The 13,965-nt window shown below is 56.4% G+C and overlaps 1 protein-coding gene across 1 annotated transcript; it reads left to right on the top strand.

Moving 5' to 3' along the window:
* The first annotated feature begins 2,891 nt into the window (after positions 1-2,891).
* On the top strand, positions 2,892-5,542 carry GZMM (granzyme M). The gene is made up of 4 exons (XM_032177512.2): positions 2,892-3,054; positions 4,163-4,298; positions 4,541-4,804; positions 5,249-5,542. The coding sequence occupies exons 1-4, from the start codon at positions 2,960-2,962 to the stop codon at positions 5,408-5,410; spliced, it is 657 nt and encodes a 218-aa protein (XP_032033403.1). The 5' UTR covers positions 2,892-2,959; the 3' UTR covers positions 5,411-5,542.
* Positions 5,543-13,965: the final 8,423 nt, after the last annotated feature.

Below are 13,965 nucleotides of genomic sequence, written 5' to 3'. Positions count from 1 at the left end.
ACCCGTCCATCCACCCATCATTCCTCCTCCCATTCTTCCACCCACCCATCCATCCATCATCCATCCCTCCACCCATGGGTCCATCATCCCTCCCTCCCTCCTTTCATTCCCCCTTCTTTCCCTCCACCTGTCCATCCACCCATCATTCCTCCTTCCTCCCATTCTCCCACCCACTCATCCATCCATCCATCCCTCCTTTCAACTTCCCTCCATCCCTCGCTCCTTCCCTCCACCCATCATCCTTCCCTCCCTCCTTCCTTCCATGTATCCACTCATCCATACATCATGCCTCTCTCTTCCTTTCCTCCCTCCTTCCCTCCTTCCTCCCATCCATCCATCATCCATTCCTCCTTCCATCCCTCCTTCCTCCCTCCCTGTGTCCCTCCTTCCTTTCTCCTTTGCTTCTGTGTATCCATCCGTATTTGCGGGCTCGTGCTGTTCTAGGCCTGCCCTCCTGTCTGACTGGAAGAGACAGGCCAGGCACGAGGCTGTGTGCCACAGTCTCTGGGAGGGGCTGGTGCTAGGAGGCCAGCAGAGCAGAGGAAGCACAGAGGGCAAGAGGGCAGGTGGGGGGCCGTTGCAGGAGACAAGAGCATAAACCAAGGGAGGAAGCCGGTGGGGGAAAGGCACGCAGGCAGCTGGGTGAGACAGACAAAGGCCCCGGGGTGCAGGCCGCTTGCAGGCACAGCAAGAGTTGCACTCTTGTCACCCACGCTGGAGTGCAATGGTGCCATCTCGGCTCACTGCAACCTCCGCCTCCTGGTTTCAAGCGATTCTCCTGCCTCAGCCTCCCTAGTAGCTGGGATTACAGGCGCCCGCCACCATGCCAGGCTAATTTTGTATTTTTAGTAGAGACAGAGTTTCCCCATGTTGGTCAGGATGATCTCAAACTCCCAACCTCAGGTGATCTGCCCACCTCGGCCTCCCAAAGTGCTGGGATTGCAGGCGTGAGCCACTGCACCCAGCCTTTTTTTTTTTTTTTTGAAGATGGAGTTTTGCTTTTCTTGCCCAGGCTGGAGTGCAATGGCACAATCTCGGCTCACCACAACCTCTGCCTCCCGGGTTCACGCCATTCTCCTGCCTCAGCCTCCCGAGTAGCTGGGACTACAGGCACCCGCCACCAAGCCCGGCTAATTTTTGTATTTTTAGTAGAGACGGGAGTTTCACCGTGTTAGCCAGGATGGTCTCGATCTCCTGACCTCGTGATCCACCTGCCTCGGCCTCCCAAAGTGCTGGGATTACAGGTGTGAGCCACCGTGCCTGGCCTTAATTTCTGTGTTTTTAGTACAGGCAGGGTTTCACCATGTTGGCCAGGCTGGTCTCCAACTCCTGACTTCAGGCTATCTGCCCACCTTGACCTCCCGAAGTGCTGGGATTATAGGCATGAGCCACGGCACCTGGTCCCCAAGCGGGGACTCGATTTTCAAAGCATGATGGGGATACAGAGGAAGATTTTGAGCTGATTTACGTTACATTATGAAATCGATCCTTTTAAATGTATTATTGATTTAAAATAATTTTTTTTTTTTTTTGAGATGGAGTCTCGCTCTGTCGCCCAGGCTGGAGTGCAGTGGCGCAATCTCGGCTCACTGCAAGCTCCGCCTCCCGGGTTCATGCCATTCTCCTGCCTCAGCCTCTCCGAGTAGCTGGGAGTACAGGCGCCCGCCACCACGCCCGGCTAACTTTTGTATTTTTAGTAGAGACGGGGTTTCACCATGGTCTCGATCTCCTGACCTCGTGATCCGCCCGCCTCAGCCTCCCAAAGTGCTGGGATTACAAGCGTGAGCCACCGCGCCCGGCTTAAAATAATTTTTGTACAGCTTTATTAGGAAATAATTTATGCACTGTACAATTTACCTATTTAAAGAGTACATTTCTTGCTGGGCACAGTGGCCCATGCCTGTCATCCCAGCACTTTGGGAGGCCGAGGTGGGTGGATCACCTGAGGTTAGGAGTTTGATGCCAGCCTGGCCAACATGGCGAAACCCTGTTGCTACTAAAAATACAAAAAAATTAGCCGGACGTGGTGGTGCGCTCCTGTAATCCCAGCTACTCGGGAGGCTGAGGCAGGAGAATCGCTTGAACCCAGGAGGCAGAGGTTGCAGTGAGCTGAGATCACGCCACTGCATTCCAGGCTGGGCAACAGAGCGAGACTCCATCTCAAAAAAAAAAAAAAAATGGCTGGGCGCAGTGGCTCACGCCTGTAATCCCAGCACTTTGGGAGGCTGAGGTGGGTGAATCACAAGGTCAGGAGTTCGAGACCAGTGTGGCCAACATGGTGAAACCCCATCTCTACTAAAAATACAAAGATTATCCAGGTGTGGTGGCGGGTGCCTGTAATCCCAGCTACTAGGGAGGCTGAGGCAGGAGAATCGCTTGAACCCAGGAGGTGGAGCTTGCAGTGAGCCGAGATGGTGCCATTGCACTCCAGCCTGAGTGACAGAGTGAGACTCCGTTTCAGAAAAAAAAAAAAAGTTTTTTTAGAGACTGGGTCTCGCTGTGTTGCCCAGGCTGGTCTCGAACTCCTGGCCTCAAGTGATCCTCCCTTAGCCTCCCGAAGTGCTGGGATCACAAGCGTGAGCCACCCGCATCCAGCCTGATGTGCGTTTTGAAGGACTCCTCTGGCTATGGGGCCCAGTGGGGCCTGGGGAGGTCCTGGGGAGGGGGTTGGGAGGTGGCCTGGGGGGAACATGATGGGGGCATGAGAGGGGGATGGGAAGGATGCAGGGCGGCCCACACGTGTCAGCCTAAAACTTTCAGGGAACATCGGGGACTTCATTAGGATAGCACATGTGCTTGGGGTCCTGGGCCTCTGAGCTGGGCAAGGACAGTCGCGGCAGGTGGGGGTGGGGGCATATAGCCCCAACCTGGCTCTTTGTCCCCCATCCCAGCAGGAGGCAGCTCCTTTGAGACCCAGATCATCGGGGGCCGGGAGGTGATCCCCCACTCGCGCCCGTACATGGCCTCACTGCAGAGAGATGGCTCCCACCTGTGCGGGGGTGTCCTGGTGCACCCAAAGTGGGTGCTGACAGCTGCCCACTGCCTTGTCCAGCGGTGAGTACCCTGCCCTGCCCACCCCAGGGGTCCGGGGAGTCCATCCAACAACCCCCATTCTTCTCAGGGGGTGGGCTCTGGGAGATTTAGGCCCATTGTCGGACCCCTCTCCCCTCCCGGTGACGGCTTAGGCAGGTTTAAGTGACCTGCGGCTGTGGGACTCCTGGAGAAGGTTGACTCCTTGCAAGAGGCACTGGCAGGGCCGGCTCCTTCCACACCACAGCCTGGGTCAGAGCCTGGCTTCTTTCACAGCTGAGCCACAGTCCTGGTGTGGACGGAGTGCATTGTGTCTGTCCATTCACCCGCTGATGGACCCAACTTAGTCCAGGGCTTCTGCTCTGAGGAAGGAGGGTCAGGTGGGGGTGTTTGCCACCTGTGGCCAGGAGGTCGAAGCCGGCCTTCGAGAGTGGCTTGGGAATCGACCTGGTTCCTGGGGAGCAGGAAGCCGCTGAGTGACCCATCATGGAGTTGCCCTATCTCAGGCCTGGCCTGTCATACAGAGCCCAGATCAAGATGGTCAAAGTAACAAAAAGGGATCTGCCGGCTTGTGTAACTGCAAAGTCTAGGAGGAGGTCTGGTGGCTTCAGGTGCGGCTTGATCCAGGTGCTCACAGGAGGCGCTCTGGAGCCTGTCTGTCTCCCAGCTCTGCTGCACTACCAGGAAGCCTGTCTCACAAGGTGGAAAGATTGACCCCCCTCAGTCCTGTGGAAAGAGGGCTTGGCTCTCTATAGTTGGGGCACACTTAGGAGGATTGGCATGTGTCAAGCCCTGTACAAATCACTGTGGTTGAGCCTGGGGCCCCAAGTGAAGGGAATTCCCAGAGCTGGTTTTCGTGAAGCTGTAGGCTTGGGGTTGGATTTTTGGGCACACAGCCCTTGCCTGGGGCCAGGGCCGGGCAGAAGTCTGGGGCAGGGGTGAGAGCAGGGAGGGCTTCCTGGAGGAGGTGGGTGGTGAAGACACAGGGAAGGACTGGCCGAGCCAAGGCCTGTGAGGGGCAGCGGCTGTGAGTGATGGCCGTGGACGACGGGCACAGTGGGGGCCGGGACTGTATGTGGCGGGTCGTCCACGCCGGGCCAGGCCGCAGCACCCTGATTCCCTCTGTCGCCAGGATGGCCCGGCTGAGGCTGGTGCTAGGGCTCCACACCCTGGATGACCCCGGTCTCACCTTCCACATCAAGGCAGCCGTCCAGCACCCTCGCTACAAGCCAGTACCTGCCCTGGAGAACGACCTCGCGCTGCTTCAGGTGTGCAGGGATGGGACAGGGAGAAGCGGGCACCCTATTGTCCCCCACAGGTGCCCCTCCCCCACTGCCACCCCTCCCCCCACTGCCACCCCTCCCCCCACTGCCACCTCCCCCCACTGCCGCTGCCTCCCCCCACTGCCGCCCCCTCCCCCTGCTGCCGCCCCCTGCCCCTGCAGTGCTGCTCCTCCCCCCGCACTCTCATCCCCTCCCCCTGCTCACTTGCCCCTTCCTGTCACTGGTAGCTGGACGGGAAAGTGAAGCCCAGCCGGACCATCCGGCCGCTGGCCTTGCCCAGTAAGCGCCAGGTGGTGGCTGCAGGGACTCAGTGCAGCATGGCTGGCTGGGGGCTGACCCACCAGGGCGGGCCCCTGTCCCGGGTGCTGCGGGAGCTGGACCTCCACGTGCTGGACACCCGCATGTGTAACAACAGCCGCTTCTGGAACGGCAGCCTCTCCGCCGACATGGTCTGCCTGGCGGCTGACTCCAAGGACCAGGCTCCCTGCAAGGTGAGGGGCGCCCAGGTGGGCCTGGGGGAATGAGGCTGGCGGGAGGGCCGGGGCCAGGGCAGCCGCCGGGCAGGTTCCTGGCTCTCCCGTTCTCTGGGGAGTCCTGTCAGGGGCTGGGGGGTGGGGAAGCACTGGCAGTGGTCCCATTTCTCAGGTGCACAAACTGAGGCTCAGAGAGGTTTAGCAACCCGCCCAAGGCCACACAGCCGGGAAGCGGCAGAGCTGTGACTTCTGCTCCAGCAAAGACGGTCCGGGGTGGGAAAAAGGAGCAGGGTTCACAGGGCCAGCGGGAGGGTAGGAGGGGACACACGTGGGCTGGGATGAGCCCCTGTGTCTCCTTGAGCCCGGGAATAACAGGCCCGGCCCTGCTCCCCTCGGCGGGCCCTGCTCCCCTCGTCCCCTCCGCGGGCGCAGAGGCTAAGCTGCAGTGTGTCATCCCCGCAGGGTGACTCGGGCGGGCCCCTGGTGTGTGGCAAAGGTCAGGTGTTGGCCGGAGTCCTGTCCTTCAGCTCCAGGGTCTGCACCAACATCTTCAAGCCCCCCGTGGCCACCGCTGTGGCGCCTTACGTGTCCTGGATCAGGAAGGTCACCGGCCGATCGGCCTGATGCCCTGGGGTGACGGGGACCCCCTCGCTGTCTCCACAGGACCCTTCCCCTCCAGGGGTGCAGTGGGGTGGGTGAGGACGGGTGGGAGGGACAGGGAGGGGACCAATAAATCCTAATGAAGAAACGCTCAGAGCCTGCCTCAGTCCCAGCCCACCTCTGTCCACGCTGGCTGCGCGGCCTCCGACAAACCTATTTCCCTGGGGGTTTTATTATTATTATTATTATTATTATTTTGGAATGGAGTCTCGCTCTGTCACCCAGGCTGGAGTGCAGTGGCATGATCTCAGCTCACCGCAATCTCTGCCTCCCAGGTTCAAGCAATTCTCCTGCCTCAGCCTCCTGAGTACCTGGGACTATAGGCGCCTGCCACCACACCTGGCTAATTTTTGGTATTTTTAGTACAGACGGGGTTTCTCCATGTTTGTCAGGCTGGTCTCAAACTCTTGACCTTGTGATCTCCCCACCTTGGCCTCCCAAAGTGCTGGGATTATAGGCGTGAGCCATCTTGCCTGGCCCTTCCCTGCTTTAAAAAGGGAGGTTGTGGCTCCCAAGGCTTCTCCCAGGAGGGGGCAGCGTTGGCCAGGACTGGAGCGGTGGCCGGGTCTGCAGGCCAGCAGGGGTGCGCGGCCGTCCCTCCCGCATGGCTCCTGGGGCTGGACCTTGAACAGCGTCCCAGGATCTTCTTTTTTAGTAACAGCTTTATCAAGTTACAACTCACACAGCAGATGCGTTTCCCTGTAAACTGCGGTTCCGGGGCCTTTAGCACCTGCGCGGAGCTGGGCAACCACCACCGTGACGTGTCACCCCAGCACCCCGAAAATAGGCCCATCCCCACTGTCAGCCCAGCACCCCGAAAACAGGCCCATCCTCACTGTCACCCCAGCACCCCGAAAACAGGCCCGTCCCCACTGTCACCCCAGCACCCCGAAAACAGGCCCGTCCCCACTGTCAGCCCAGCATCCCAAAAACAGGCCCATCCCCACTGTCACCTCAGCACCCCAAAAACAGGCCCCATCTCTACTGTCACCCCAGCACCCCAAAAGGAAGCCCCACCCCCATTGTCATTCCAGCACCCTGAAAAGAGACTGTCCCCACTGTCACCCCAGCACCCCAAAAGGAGGCTCGTCCCCATCGGCCATCACTCCCCATCCCCGCCCCAGCCGCGGTGCCCTCACATCCCCTCCCTGTCTCTGGATGGGCCTGTGCTGACATTTCATGGACACGAGAACACACTGCGTGGCCTTCTGTGTCTGGCGTCTCCCACTGAGCGTGACCTCCTCAGGCTGCACCTGCGCGGTGGCTGGGTCCGAGCGGTGCTCCTGCTCCAGAGGGTCGAGCTCCAGCTCGAGGGGGGCCTCGCTGCGTTTGTGGGTGCATCCCTGGGTGCACATCTGGGCGGCTTCATCTGCGTCCGTCCGTGTGAAGCTTTGCTGGGAGCTGCCTGTGCGCGTTTTCGTGTGGACCTACCTGCTCCTTCCTCCCTCCAGATTAGACCCATGGGAGTGGCATCTCGGGCTGTTCAGTGACTGTGTTTCAGCGCGGCGCTGTTTTCCTGCAGAACCTTTTAATTTCACTACCAACTCTTTCTTTCTTTCTTTCTTTCTTTTCTTTCTTCCCGTTCTTCCCCTTCTTCCCTTCCCTTCCCCTCCCCTCCCCTCCTTTCTTTCTTTCTCTTTCTTTCTTTTTTTCTTTCCCTTTCTTTCTCTTTCTTTTTCTTATTTCTTTCTGTTTCTTTTTCTTTCTTTTTTTCTCTTTCTTTCCTTTCTTCTTTCTTTGTTTTTCTTTTTCTTTCCCCCTCCCCTCCCCTCCTCTTTCTTTCCTTCTCTCTCTTTCTTTCTTTCTTTTTCTTCTTTCTTTCTTTCTGTTTCTTTCTTTTCTCTTTTTTTTTTTTGAGACGGAGTCTTGCTCTGTCGCCCAGGCTGGAGTGCAGTGGCGCGATCTCGGCTCACTGCAACCTCCGCCTCCCGGGCTCACGCCATTCTCCTGCCTCAGCCTCTCCGAGTAGCTGGGACTACAGGCGCCCGCCACCACGCCCGGCTAATTTTTTGTATTTTTTGGTAGAGACGGGGTTTCACCGTGGTCTCGATCTCCTGACCTCGTGATCCGCCCGCCTCGGCCTCCCAAAGTGCTGGGATTACAAGCATGAGCCACCGCGCCCGGCTGTTTCTTTCTTTTCTTTCTTTCCTTTCTTCTTTCTTTGTTTTTCTTTTTCTTCCTTCCCTCCCCTCCCCTCCCCTCTCTTCTCCTTTCCTTTCCTTCCCTTTCCTTTCTTCTGATGGAGTCTCAGTCTGTCACCCGGGCTGGAGTGTAGTGGCATGATCTCGGCTCACTGCAAGCTCCGCCTCCCGGGTTCAAGGATGCATGCAATTCTTCCACTAACATCCGCTCACTGCAACCTCCACATCTCAGGTTCAAGCGATTCTTGTGTCTCAGCCACCTGAGTAGCTGGGATCACAGACGTGCATCACCCGCCCAGCTAACTTTTTTTGTATTTTTAGTAGAGACTTTTAACAGAAACACAGGTTTCACCATGTTGACCAGGCTGGTCTTGAACTCCTGACCTCAGGTGATCCACCCGCCTCACCCTCCCAAAGTGCTGGGATTACAGGCATGAGCCACTGTGCCCACGTTAATGGTTTTGTTTTTTAATTATTTTATTTTATTTTTAGACAGTTCCCGCTCTGTTGCCCAGGCTGGAGTGCAGTGCTGCGATCTCAGCTTGATGCAACCTCCACCTCCAGGTTTCAAGTGATTCTCCTGCTTCAGCCTCCCAAGTAGCTGGGATCGTAGGGGTCCACAACCAAGCCCAGCTAATTTTTTTGGATTTTTACTAGAGATGGGGTTTCACCATGTTGGTCAGGCTGGTCTCAAACTCCTGACCTCAAATGATCCACCTGCCTCGGCTTCCCAAAGTGCTGGGATTACATGTATGAGCCACTGTACCCGGCCTGGTTAGTGTTTTAATAGACTTAAGTTTTAGAACCATTTTTGGTCTGCAGGAGATGTGTGGTGGCGGTATCCACAGGTTCCCCCTCGTCCCCGCCCCCAGGCTCCTGGCCGCCCCCTCTCCAGTCAGCAGGAGTCACGGCTGACAAACTCACGTGGATGCGTGATCATTAACTACTAAGGCCTACGCTTGGCTCGGATTTCCTCAGTTTCCCCTAATGTCTCTTCCTGCACAGGGTCCCACCCGGGACTGAACCTGGCGTTTCACCGCAGCCTCTCCTGGGCACCCCCAGGCTCCCACCGTTTCTCGGAATTCTGTGTCCCGAGGCCGGCTGGTCAGGATTTATGTAGATTACGGGTGTGGGCCACCGCACCCGCCAACTATCTCACGTTTTTCTCAAGATTGGACTGGAGTCACAGTTTTTTTGGCACAGGCAAGTGCATTTTTAATCTTTAACTTTTTTTATTTTTTTATGTTATTTTGTTAGAGACTCCTGGGCTCCAGCAATCCTCCCGCCTCAGCCTCCTAAAGGATTACAGGTGTGAGCCACCGCACCCAGCCTAATCTTTAACTTTTTATGGCGTCATTGGCTAGCAGTGGAAGGTTCCCAGGTCACAAGTGAAGAGCCTCATAACTCACAAACCGGGCACGCCCCTGTTCCCCGCACCTGGGTCCAGACACAAGCCCCTGCCCCAAAGCCTCTCCTTAGCCAAGTACCCAAAGTCCAGTCTCTCTTTTTTTTTTTTTTTTTTTGTTTTGAGTTGGAGTCTGACTCCGTCCCCCAGGCTGGAGTGCAGTGGTGCAATCTCAGCTCACTGCAAGCTCCACCTCCCAAGTTCACACCATTCTCCTGCCTCAGCCTCCTGAGTAGCTGGGACTACAGGCGCCCGCCACCATGCCTAGCTAATTTTTTTTTGTATTTTTAGTAGAGACGAGGTTTCACCGTGTTAGCCAGGATGGTCTTGATCTCCTGACCTCGTGATCTGCCTGCCTCGGCCTCCCAAAGTACTGGGATTACAGGCGTGAGCCACCGCGCCCGGCCCCAAGTCCAGTCTCTAACCCCAGAGATGGGCCCTGCCTGTTTGGGTTCTTTTTTTGTTTTTTGTTTTTTGTTTTTGTTTTGACACGGAGTCTTGCTCTGTCGCCCAGCTTGGAGTGCAGTGGTGCAATCTCAGCTCACTGCAATCTCCGCCTCCCAGGTTCAAGCAATCCTCCTGCCTCAACCTCCCTAGTAGCTGGGATTACAAGCACCTGCCACCACGCCTGGCTAATTTTTGTATTTTTAGTAGAGACAGGGTTTCACCATGTTGGCCAGGCTGGTCTTGAACTCTTGACCACATGATCCGCCTGCCTCGGTCTCCCAAAGTGCTGGGATTACAGGTGTGAGCCACCACGCCGGGCCCCTCTGGGTTTTTTAATTGTTTATTCATGGTCAAGCCCGGTGTCTCACGCCTGTAATCCCAGCACATCGGGAGGCTGAGGCGGGCGGATCACGAGGTCAGGAGTTCAAGATCAGCCTGGCCAACATGGTGAAACCCTGTCTCTACGAAAATTACAAAAAAATTAGCTGGGCATGGCAGCAGGCACCTATAATCCCAGCTACTTGGGAGGCTGAGGCAGGAGAATCACTTCAAGCCAGAAAAGGGAGGTTGCAGGGAGCTGAGATCGCGCCACTACACTCCAGCCTGGGCGACAAGAGTGAGACTCCATCTCAAAAAAAAAAAAAAAACCATAAATAAAAAATTTAAAAAAAAAATGATAAATGTTTGCGATCCTGGCTATGTTAATGTCTGATTAGCACACGTATGTATTGAAAGGTCGCTACGTACCCCATGAATATGTACAATTATTACGTGTTCTTTTTTTTTTTTTTTTTTGAGAGAGTTTTTTGCTCTTGTTGCCCAGGCTGGAGTGCAGTGGCACAATCTCGGCTCACTGCAACCTCTGCCTCCTAGATTCAGGTGATTCCCCTGCCTCGGCCTCCCGAGCAGCTGGGATTACAGGCCTACACCACCATGCCCGGCTACTGTCTGTATTTTTAGTAGAGAGGGGGTTTCACCATGTTGGCCAGGCTGGTCTCGAGCTCCTGATGTCGTGATCCACCCGCCTCAGCCTTCCGATGTGCTGGAATTACAGGTGTGAGCCACCGCACCCGGCATGTGTTCATTTTTTTTAAAAAGAAGGATAAAAAGGCCGGGTACGGTGGCTCACGCCTGTAATCCCAGCACTTTGGGAGGCCAAGGCAGGTAGATCACTTGAGCCCAGGAGTTCGAGACCAGCCTGGCCAACATGGTGAAACCCCGTCTCTACTAAAAATACAAAAAAATTAAAATTAAAAATAAAAACAAATAAAGGATAAAAAGAAAGCCAGGCCTCTTGGCGATGAAAGCTGCCCGGGGCAGCCGTCTCCCTCTTCCTGGTGCGGGTGTGTTGCCAGCGTGGATGTCCTTCGTGGACGTGAACTTATTTTACAAAAGGGCACTTGTTCGGAGCTAGTCCTGAGGCTGCGGTTTCTGGGAGTCACCAGCTCGAACGACGCAGGACACTTTGGGGTGGCACGTTCTGGTGCTATTATTTTGGGGTGGGGTGTCCTTCCGTGGTATGGCTGCACCACGTTGCCTCTGTCCGCTCACTGCCCTCGAGGGATGGGTGAGCTGTTTCCACCTTTGGCTGCCGTGACCTGGGCTGCTGTGAACTTTGCAGACGTTTGTGTTTCCTTCCCGCACGGAAACTTGGACAGAAGCTCCTTGTCACGTCCCACAGTCACACGGCCCCTGCACGTGCTTAAAAGAAGCTGTGGTGTTTTTTTGTGTTTTTTTTTTGAGACGGAGTCTCTGTTGCCCAGGCTGGAGTGCAGTGGCGTAACCTCGGGCTCACTGCAACCTCCTCCTCCCGGGTTCAAGTGATTCTCCTGCCGCAGTCTCCCCGGGTTCAAGCGATTTTCCTGCCTCAGCCTCCCAAGTAGCTGGAATTACAGGTGCCCACCACCACGCCCGGCTAATTTTTGCATTTTTAGTAGAGACGAGGTTTCACCATGTTGGCCAGGCTGGTCTCAAACTCCTGACCTCAGGTGATTCACCCGCTTTGGCCTCCCAGAGCGCTGGGATGACAGTGTGAGCCGCCGCGCTCGGCGGAAGCTGCGATTTTTCTCGTTCCTTGACATCCTCAAGGGAGACCCTGATTTAGAGGCAGGGAGGCCAGGAAGGAGGAAGCATCCAGCCCAGTGGAGTGGACCCGTCAGAAATGCTCAGAGGCGGCTGTGCGCGGTGGCTCACGCCTGTCATCCCAGCATGTTGGGAGGCCAAGGCGGGCGGATCACCTGAGGTCGGGAGTTCGAGATCAGCCTGACCAACACAGAGAAACCCCATCTCTACTAAAAATACAATGTTAGCCGGGCGTGGTGGTGGGCGCCTGTAATCCCAGCTACTCGGGAGGCGGAGGCAGGAGAATCGCTTGAACCCAGGAGGCGGAGGTTGCAGCAAGCCGAGATTGCGCCACTGCACTCCAGCCTGGGCAACGAGAGCAAAAAACTCCGTCTCAAAAAAACAAACAAGTGCTCAGAGTCAAGGGCTGAGCTTCCTCTCCAGCCTCCTCCAGAGGTCACAGGGCACCACCCCACCCCACCCACCCCACCCACTGGGTCCTGGGGTAACTCCAACTGGACAGACATCAGTGGAGGCCAGGCCAGTGTTTGGTGAGCTGGAGCCACGCCCTGGGGAGAGAGCTAATCTCTGAGCCCAGATGCACCTCATCAGTGGTTCCCTCCTGCCCTGCTGGGATGTCCCCACCACAGCCCCGGTGAGTGACTGGGGACTTAGAGACACAGAACCAGCCACCAGCAGGAGGCTGACACCCTGTGTGGGACACACAGTGCCCTGGAAGCCTCCACCCCTCCGTCTGTGTTTTCATTTTTTTTTTTTTTTTTTTTGAGACAGGGTCACCCAGGCTGCAGTGCAGTGGTGCAATCCTAGCTCACTGCAGCCTCAAACTGCTGGGCTCAAGCAATCCCCTTCCCTCAGCCTCCCGAGGAGCTGAGGCTACAGGTGTGCACCACCACGCCTGGCTAATGTTTGTATTTTTGCCAAGATGGGGTCTCACTATGTTGCCTAAGCTAGTCTCAAAGTCCTAGGCTCACGTGATCCTCCCGCCTAGGCCTCCCAAAGCGCTGAGATTACAGGTGTGAGCCACTGCGCCCTGCCAGCCCTCCCTGGTTCCTCCTGCTGTAAAAGGGAACAGCCGAGTGAGCATCTCCGGGTGGCCGGTGGGCAGAGCTCTGGTCTCAGGTGGTTTAAACTGGACAGGCGTCACCCGGGAGCTTGACAGTGACGTGGAACCACGCGTTGGGTGACTTAAAGAACAGAAGGCAACCCCTCCCCGTCCTGGGGCCCAGAGTCTGAGGTCAAGGTGTGGGCAGACACCGCTCTCTGAGAGGTCCCATGGAGGAGTCCTCCTGCCTTCTCCAGCTCCGGGGGCGCCAGGCGTCCTTGGCTTGTGGTCACATTGCTATGTTCTCTGCCTTGGTCCCTGTGTCTCAATCCAAATTTCCCTCTTCTGATGAGGATGCCAGGCATTGCCTTAGGACCACCCTAACAACTTTATCCTAACTACCTCTGCCAAATAAGGCCACGTTCTGAGGTTCTGGGTGGGCGTGAGTTTTGGGGGGCACCGTTTTCCCTGGGAAGACGCAGACGCTTGTCGTTCCGTGGTAAACGCCAGAAGGCCTCATCTGATGCCCACGCATGCCCTGAGGTGGGGAAGCTGCTGTCCTCATCCTCGCTGAGCGTGGGGTCCTAGGATTCTCAGGCAGCTGGATTTGCCCGTGGAGAGGACGGCGCCCAGGCTCGGTCCCAGGACAAAGGCAGCGGCGTGATGGTCGCTGACAAAGTGGGGGCTCCGGGACCCCAAAGAGAAAGGTCCACAAAGGCTGAGGTCGGGGCAGGGGGATTTGATTCAAGAGACATTTGCAGCCATACGGCCCTTCTCAAATTTTTTTTTTTTTTTTTTTTGAGACAGTCTTGCTCTGTTGCCCAGGCTGGAGTGCAGTGGTGCAATCTCAGCTCACTGCAACCTCCGCCTCCCAGGTTCAAGCGATTCTCCTGCCTCAGCCTCCCGAGTATCTAGGATTACAGGCATGCGCCACCACACCTGGGTAATTTTTGTATTTTTAGTAGAGACAGGGTTTCACCATGTTGGCCAGGCTGGTCTCGAACCCCTCACCTCAAGTAATCCACCCACCTCAGCCTCCCAAAGTGCTGGGATTACAGGTGTGAGCCACCGCGCCCAGCCCCTTCTTGAACTTGATGATTTCTCTCTCGTATCTTAGAAGTCACACGCTGGAGGATTTAGGGTTGAAGAATCGTGGTGCCAGGGTCGGGTGTGGTGGCTCAAGCCTGTAATCCCAGCACTTTGGGAGGCTGAGGCGGGCGGATCACGAGGTCAGGAGATCGAGACCATCCTGGCTAACACGGTGAAACCCCGTCTCTACTAAAAATACAAAAAAAATTAGCCAGGCGTGGTGGTGGGCGCCTGTAGTCCCAGCTACTCGGGAGGCTGAGGCAGGAGAATGGCGTGAACCCGGGAGGCGGAGCTTGCAATGAGCCAAGATCGT

Source organism: Hylobates moloch, unplaced genomic scaffold (genome assembly GCF_009828535.3).
Source record: "Hylobates moloch isolate HMO894 unplaced genomic scaffold, HMol_V3 SCAFFOLD_15, whole genome shotgun sequence".
Lineage (NCBI taxonomy): Eukaryota > Metazoa > Chordata > Mammalia > Primates > Hylobatidae > Hylobates > Hylobates moloch.
This window is presented reverse-complemented; position numbering and strand designations above follow the sequence as displayed.